This window comes from Coregonus lavaretus, assembly GCF_964263955.1.
Source record: "Coregonus lavaretus genome assembly, contig: HAP1_SCAFFOLD_783, whole genome shotgun sequence".
Taxonomy (NCBI): domain Eukaryota; kingdom Metazoa; phylum Chordata; class Actinopteri; order Salmoniformes; family Salmonidae; genus Coregonus; species Coregonus lavaretus.
This window is the reverse complement of record NW_028157426.1, coordinates 199424-206986: the sequence shown is the minus strand read 5'-3', so window position 1 is coordinate 206986 and position 7563 is coordinate 199424. Positions and strand designations below refer to the sequence as shown.

At 46.2% G+C, this 7563-nt stretch overlaps 1 protein-coding gene across 3 annotated transcripts; it reads left to right on the top strand.

Moving 5' to 3' along the window:
* The first annotated feature begins 1615 nt into the window (after positions 1 to 1615).
* On the top strand, positions 1616 to 6862 carry LOC311125444 (uncharacterized protein). 3 transcript variants are annotated; one of them, XM_084199496.1, is made up of 6 exons: positions 1616 to 2255; positions 2687 to 2737; positions 2885 to 2931; positions 3111 to 4314; positions 4498 to 5627; positions 5760 to 6862. In XM_084199496.1, exons 4-6 carry the CDS (start codon positions 3275 to 3277, stop codon positions 6809 to 6811), a joined length of 3222 nt encoding a protein of 1073 aa, XP_084055622.1. In that variant the 5' UTR covers positions 1616 to 2255; positions 2687 to 2737; positions 2885 to 2931; positions 3111 to 3274; the 3' UTR covers positions 6812 to 6862. The 3 variants fall into 3 exon arrangements, with proteins under 3 accessions (XP_084055622.1, XP_084055620.1, XP_084055621.1); XM_084199494.1 differs by having other exon boundaries at positions 2885 to 4314; XM_084199495.1 differs by having other exon boundaries at positions 2687 to 2931.
* Positions 6863 to 7563: the final 701 nt, after the last annotated feature.

Below are 7563 nucleotides of genomic sequence, written 5' to 3'. Positions count from 1 at the left end.
CACTTGCTTTTGCCCGTCGATGTCGCCGCACCTGGTCACAAGCCCGAGCCACACTCCTCAGGTCCGTTGCCAGCTACACTACCGGGGCCAACCGTCGGAGAATTCCTGCTCCCACCTACCATGTTGGTCAAAGGGTGTGGTTGTCATCGAAGAACCTGCCACTCAGGGTGGAGTCGCAGAAGCTGGCACCTCGGTTCATTGGCCCATTCCCTATCATAAGAGTGATTAGCCCAACTGCTGTCCGGCTCCAACTGCCTAATTCCCTGAGGGTGCACCCCACTTTCCATGTGTCTAAGATTAAGCCCATCCATGAGAGTCCGCTGGTCCCTGCTGCGCCTGGTCCTCCTCCTCCACGGCTCGTCGATGGTGGTCTGGTTTACACCGTCCGCCGCCTGCTTCGGTCCAGACGGAGGGGTAGGGGTCTCCAGTACCTCATTGACTGGGAGGGCTATGGACCTGAGGAAAGGACCTGGGTGCCAGCTAGTCGGATTGTGGATAGGACTCTCATCACCGCTTTCCACCAACGGCATCCTGATCAACCTGCAATCCGTAGGGGCCGCCCCAGAGGGGTCCCTAACCGTCCGGCCCGCTCGGCTTCCTGTCCTGTGCCTGATCCTGTCTCGGGACCTGTCCCATCTCCCGACCACGGCCCTCCGGCTTCCTCCGAGGATGAGGACGTTCACTCGGACCGTTCGGAGGAGTTCTAGCCCTCCTCCGGCTCCCCTCCTCCCGCCCGGCGTGGTGTTGCTCTTGGGACTTCTGGGGCCGTCCCTTGGGGGGGGGGTTCTGTCATGGGCCTCTCACTCCACCGGGTTACCACCTTAATTTTCTTCCACTCTGCTCACCACTCTCTCTACTCAGCCTAACTAGCTCCACCTGTCCCTGCTCTGCTCTGCTCTAATTACTCTGCCAGCTGCGCTGCATTACCCACTACCTCTCCCAGTATTTAAGGCCCTGTCTTTCAGCTCTCCGGTGTCAGATCGTCTGCAAAGCTCACACCCGGAACCTGTTTGCTCGCGCTTCTGGCTCACCCTGGTTTTGTGACCCCGGACCTGCCTGTTTTTTGGATACTCTTCTGCCTCAGGAGATCCAGACCTGCTTCTGCCATTACGACTCCTGACTACTCTTCAATCCCGGTAACTCTGACCAGCCTTCTGCCTTGCTACTACGTATTTTGGATTTCCCTTGAACTGTACTGCTGCCTGGTTTCATTCCGCCCTGTTGTGTCTGTGTCTCCCCCCCCCCAGGACTTCTGGACCACCCACCACCGGCTTCATAGGACGCATCGCTGCCACTGGGGGGGGCACAGACCCAGCGCATTGGACGGGATCCCTGTTACCCCTGGAGCCTTCATTCACTCCCTACGTCCCTTTTCCCTTAAGTTTAATAAACTTTCTGGTGTGACGCAATTGTGGTCCTCTGGTCGTCTGTCTGAATCGTGACAGTTGTGTGTGTATATTATACATTGTACTGTATAATTAGTACATTAGCCTGAAAGGTATCATTAAAAATAATTAAATAATTAATTTTGTTTACTCTTTGCTTCATCATTTAGATTAACATGTCACACAGGCCTTCGGTGTTTTTCCCTGGCAAGGTCCAAGTTACCTTTCGGAGAGGCGCGTTAGGTTACCTTCTACAAGTCCCCTCTGATGCCGCCAAGAAGATCAAAGACAACCCTTCTATGCAGGACAAGTCTGCTCCTCTGAAGGAAGAGGTTGTCAGGAAGAATGCCATCAGCGTTGTCTTACAAAGAGGGGGGGATGTGTCAGATAAAGCTGAGGTGTTGGGGGAGTACATACTACAGTTTGGGAAGTACAGAGGCAAGTCCTTCAGGTGGCTGCTGGAAAATGATGTTGGATACACTATGTACCTCATCAAAAATTTGGAAAAAGAAAAAGAGGCAGGCCATTTCAGTACAGAGGGGAGCAGCAAAATCAGTTTGCAGTCCTTTTTGGAATATGCCATGAGCTTCAAAGATATTGAGGAGCTTTCAAAGTTTGAGTCTCACAAAACGAATTCTCCTGCTGTGACCTCAGATTGTGACACTCTGGTTGGCTTTGGTAATCGGGCCAAAAGTACATGGGGAGAAATATGGGAGAGCAGAGCTGGTGGGTAGGCTTTCTTCATTATGTCAAGGAAATGTGGTACAGGTTCAAAAATGCACAAACTGCAGCAGTACCTGCTAATGAAAAAAGAGTCATTGCCATCAACCGTTACATCACCAGCCTCTACTGCAACTCCTTACTCCCAAGGTATGTCAAAAGTAAACACAAATCATCTGAAAAATATTGCTTGTGGCATCATATATCTTTTTTGGTTTTCATTATGTTTTATTGCATAGCAATGGATGAATGAAGTTTTCCTGGAGAAAGCTATACTGAGTATTTCACCTTCCAAAATCCAGACCATGCTCTGAGTTAAACATGTTTTCTATGTATTTTTAAACACATAACCATTTTACTGAGTTTCCATTTGAGTTAGGAATGTAAGGATTATTCAACAAATAGTTGTGCTACATTTGTGAGGAATTATTGTCACTTATTTTCTAGCTATTTTGACAACTACATTAACTATTGTGTATCGTTGCTACTTTAGGCAAATTACTTCAAATCTACTCATTGTAAACTGTAATGTAACTGCTTGCAACCAAGATCATGTGTGTGTATGTTAAACTTTATTTCAGATTCACCAGCATCAGCAGCTGTAGGAGCACCATCTGTGTCTACTGGCAGAGGTTTTTCTCCATCAGTTTGGCAGGACTATTCACTGAATTATTCTGCCTAACAATATACCTTGGTTATTATTTTGGCCTTGTTCTGGCTATGTTCTGGCCATGTTCCTAATTGTTATTTTGCTTGTGTTCTACTAACAAAATCAAAAGGACATGTTCATGACAACATGTCCATCAAAACCTCCGTCTCCATGAGGGTAAGTGTTCATTTGAGTTCCCTTTTTGCATGTCCTCTGAATTTCTGTGCATGTGCATGTATGATATATTTAGTCTACAAGGTCATTCAATTGTGTATTTGTGAAATAAGTGTACTATAAGTAAGTAATCACTGTAGTCTACATGTTGATTTTTTACCTTTTGGTATTTGTGATTCCAGCACCAACACACCCTGCACGTCAGCCTGGGCCGCCAGCACCAACACGCCCTGCATCTCAGCCTGTGCCACCAGCATCAACACGCCCTGCATCTCAGCCTGTGCCGCCAGCATCAACACACCCTGGATTTCCACCCTCACTTCCACTGCCCAGATATGACCAAGAAATGATTCACTGGAACTGCTCTCAACAGCAAAAGGTATGGATGAAGATGGAGCTGGAAGCCATGGGACTGTGGCCGGGAAGTCCACCTGTGAGGCACCTTACTAACTCTGTCTCTTTGTGGCGTCTACCACCTCAGCCTGAGCTCATTGAGACTGCCTGTGGGCTTCCATCCCCCAAATATTTCCAGCTACATCCATTCTTCATCTGGAAACCAGAGAATGACAGCATCATGGGAAGGCTGAGAAACAATTATGTTCTCCCATGTCTTCACAGTTGTTCTCGACCACAGATAACTTCATCAGGTGTAGGAAGGCCTCGAGTGGTTGTTGGCATTGTCAATCAATATTACTTGTTTGCATCTCGGCTTTGCTGCAAAGCATGCAAAAGGAATTGGTTTGCTGACAATCCTCTGTGGCTGGCAAAGCTCCCTAAAAGGTATACCAACATGTTGCCAGCCCTCCTTACCTACAAGAAAGCGATCTGTAAATCTGTGGTAGATGAATTAAGACGCACTGCAAAATCCCCAAATGACATGGCCAATCAGCTGATGGAGATGATGCACCTAAAGTATGAAAGAGCAAACCTGGCCTACCTGCTAAGTGTGCAGAACATCAAGGATGCTGAGGCAGGGTTGTATGGTCAGAGCACCATCAGCAAATACCTGAGGAGGGACAGTACACCTGCTGCATTTGGGGGGTATGAAGACACAGACGGCTGGTGTGGAATGTCTGTGTCGTCATATTACCTTACAGACTGTCTTCTGCAGGAGTTTCAGAGGCAGGAGCCATCAATCACGCAGCTCTTACAGGGCACATTTGGACAGGTGTTGAGATCCGACCACACCCGGAAGATTGCCAGGAAAGTCACTCTTACATCAGGCACAATGTCATCTTATGCTGTGATGAACGAGAACTGGATGATCATCTCTTGGGTGATGGTGCAGTCCGAGAGTGAAAGGTCTTTGGAGCCCATGTATGAAGGTCTGGCCACACGCTACACTGCTGCTGGAATTGAAAAGGCCAATTACCATTGGGTGGACAGGTATTTATTATATAATTTGTTTAACAATTGTATAAGCCTTTTCAGCTTACATATGTTATTTAATGATATTAATAATTTCATTTAAATCTCAAATAGGGAAGAAAATTCATTATATATTTAATCATGTAACTTTTTTTTAATCCTCTTCTATTTCTGGACATTGTTATGTTTCTTTGTACATAGGGACTGCTGTGCAGCCTTCAGGGTCCAGAATTCTCATCCAGCTGAGCACCTTTTGAGGGAAGCCTGGAGGACTACAGAGGCTACTGTTGCAGAGGTGACATCCGGGGACTTGACCAACATCTGTGCTTCGAGGTCAAAGTTTAATGAGTTCATCTCTGTAAAGCTGGACTTGTTCCACTGTATGAGACGATTCTGCCGGGAGTGTGTCTCAGAGCATCATTCCTTATACAGCTCTTTCTGTCAGTTCCTCTCGGCTGCCTTCACAATTGTGGATCAGCAGGATCTGAAGAGACTGAAGGAGGCCTATGTCTTCTGTGGGATCGTGCCAGCAAATCCAACAAAGCAGCATATCCGGGAGCACTGCAGGACAAAGATCCCTCAGCCACGAGAGCTTGTGAAGAGAGTGGAAGAAGTTCTCCTTCACTTCCACCTGTTAAAAGATGTAAATGACATCCCTCTCTTCAAACCGTCCATGCTGAAAGCCTGGAGGATCCAGCGAGTCCACATGCTGAGGGGCTGTCTCAGTGACCCAGAACGGGAGGATGGGATTCTGTACAGATACGGTGGCACGCTGCAACTCAACCATGTCCAGGGTGAAGGGGCATCTGTGCCCGTGTGGATTCCAATCAGAGGCACTTCACAGCAAGAGGGCTACCACTTCCACCAGGCTCAGTGGGTGACTGGGAACAAAGTCTCCCCAGAGTTATTTCAGGCCCAGGGTATGACTGGTGTGGCACGCTGGAATTTCCAGAGATTGGTGGATCTCAAACAGCCGGGTGTGGTTTTGCCTGCAGTGTTTGACCCACTACTGATCACAGACTTGAACATGGCCTCTGTGAATGTGACGGGGAGCGCCAAATATCCAGCACTACAAGTCTCCAACAGGGGCACGGGAGAGAGGTTTGGACTCGAGTACGTTGAGCAAGGGTGCCGTGCTGTTCCTCTCCACTGGGAAAAGCACAGATCTCAGAAGAGGACAGACATGTCCGTATTCCTGACCCCTCTCCCTGTTGAGAAATGTCAACCCTCAGCAACACAGCTGCCGCCGACTGTCAGATTTCCTGATTCTGCAGCTCCTGCTACTGAGGCTTTAAAGAGAGAAAGCACTGAGGAGCCCCAGATGGACATAGGTAATTCAGAATAATACCACAAACATAGGCATATCTCTCTCACACTAACTCAGTCACACGCACCTAAATATGCTTGCAGACACATGCATTCTGCATAATTACTTTCACTGAAGAACTGTTCCTCTCTTTCAGATCTGCCCTGCACACCTCCACTGCCTATGACCGCCTCACCAAGAAGTGCACGCACGGGGCCTATCAAGACTGGTGGCCGGGTCTTTGTGTTGGACCACAATCGGTGGCCTGGCCCAATGAGGGTGGCTATTGATGGTCTGCTTGCCAGGCATCATGGACAGAAGGACATGCTGAAACTGGTGGACTTTGACTATGCTTCCATGGTGCAAAGTTCATGTGCAGACCCCAACAGCCTGCTTCACCCAACCACCAAACACCACATTGGAAGGTATATTAAACACCTGGCCAAATTAAAAAACACCAGTTCCTCCCTTAACACCAGTCCTGAAAAGCTCTTGGAGACCCAACAACTGTGGCAGCACTTAACCATGGGTAGTGACACAACCTGTGTCCCTGTAACAGCACTCCCACCTGCAGTTGTGAACCCACCCGCACTGCCCACACAAAATGCTCCTCTTACTGAAGCTGCCATAGAGAAAATTGTTTTGGGACTGATGGAAAAGCAGCAACAGTCAGAGCAACAACAGCAGCAAAAGAAAAAAATGACAAAAACCTGCCTTTCATGTGGCCAACCCAAGTCCCGTTACATGAATGATGGCTCCTCAATTCATTATTTTTATCAGAGTGGGCATGTTAGGTACTTCTACTGCTCCACAAAAGTATTTAAAACATATGGAGCAGAGGGCCTCACAAACCCCAAAATGTCTTTTGAGGATTTCATGTCAACACCCTTCTTTCAACAAGAACTTGAATCCATAAAACAGAAAGTGGAACAACAGAAGGACAAACAAAAGAGGAAGTCAGCAGATGTGGTACCCTCTGGCCGTTTGTGCAGGTTCTGCCATTTGGAACTAAAACAGGGCCCTAATAGTCCTCACATTCACACAGGGTTCCCCGGAGTGGCAGGGAAATATATTTATTGTCCTGCCAAGCTGTTCTCCCTCTACCAGGCCAAGGGTATGGAGAAAGAAATGACCTGGAAGGAGTTCCAGGCATCTGCTTTTTATCATGATGAAAAGAAAAGATGGATGGATGAAAAGAGGAAATGTTGATTTACACACACACACACGCATCCACACACACACACACACAAACAAACAAAATGGCCATAATCTTTTAATAAAACAATTTTGAAGTTCAATACAATTCTCTTGCCTTTAATTCATGTTTACATATTGAACATACTGTACATGAAGTCAGACAGGGTTGCTTATAATTACATTGTGGCACAAGGTACATGAAAAATCAACTGACAGAAAAGTTTGGTTTGTGTAACCCTAAATCTAAGTTAAGATTGGCAAGGAGGTCAAAGGCTGGTCTGTGCATTCAAGTCGACTGCAGGGCTGAAGAAGGTTTTTACCAGGTCATCGGATGAAGTACTTTTGTTTCCTCAACAGGTAGGGCTGATAAGTAAGAATAATCCACTGCAATCTTTAACTGAAGAGGAAAATCTTATGGTAGAATATGTGCAGTACATAAATGTGTTAATTATTTTGAAAGGTGTTATCTTTAAATTAATTTCACATCAGCATAAATGAATGAAGTAATTTGGTCTTTAAAATAACACTTTCACAAAAGCAGAAAATCCCATTACAAAATACTATTATTTTAATACACTGGATATAAACTAGTACACCTGAAATAAGATGGGGAATGTATAATATTTTGAATACATTTGGAGTATATTATCAATGTTCTGAAATATTATTCATCAATCATATGTTATCAGTATACAAAAATAGCAAGTAAAAGTGGGTCTATATTAAAACACTGAATTATACTTATACTAAATAGTATAGTAAAT

Excerpts from the sequence above, each read along its gene's own strand:
- LOC311125444 (XM_084199494.1), top strand. The coding sequence starts at position 3,074 with ATGTTGATTTTTTACCTTTTGGTATTTGTGATTCCAGCACCAACACAC. Across the intron at positions 4,315-4,497 it reads AATTACCATTGGGTGGACAG|GGACTGCTGTGCAGCCTTCA; the intron begins GTATTTATTATA and ends CTTTGTACATAG. Across the intron at positions 5,628-5,759 it reads GGAGCCCCAGATGGACATAG|ATCTGCCCTGCACACCTCCA; the intron begins GTAATTCAGAAT and ends CCTCTCTTTCAG.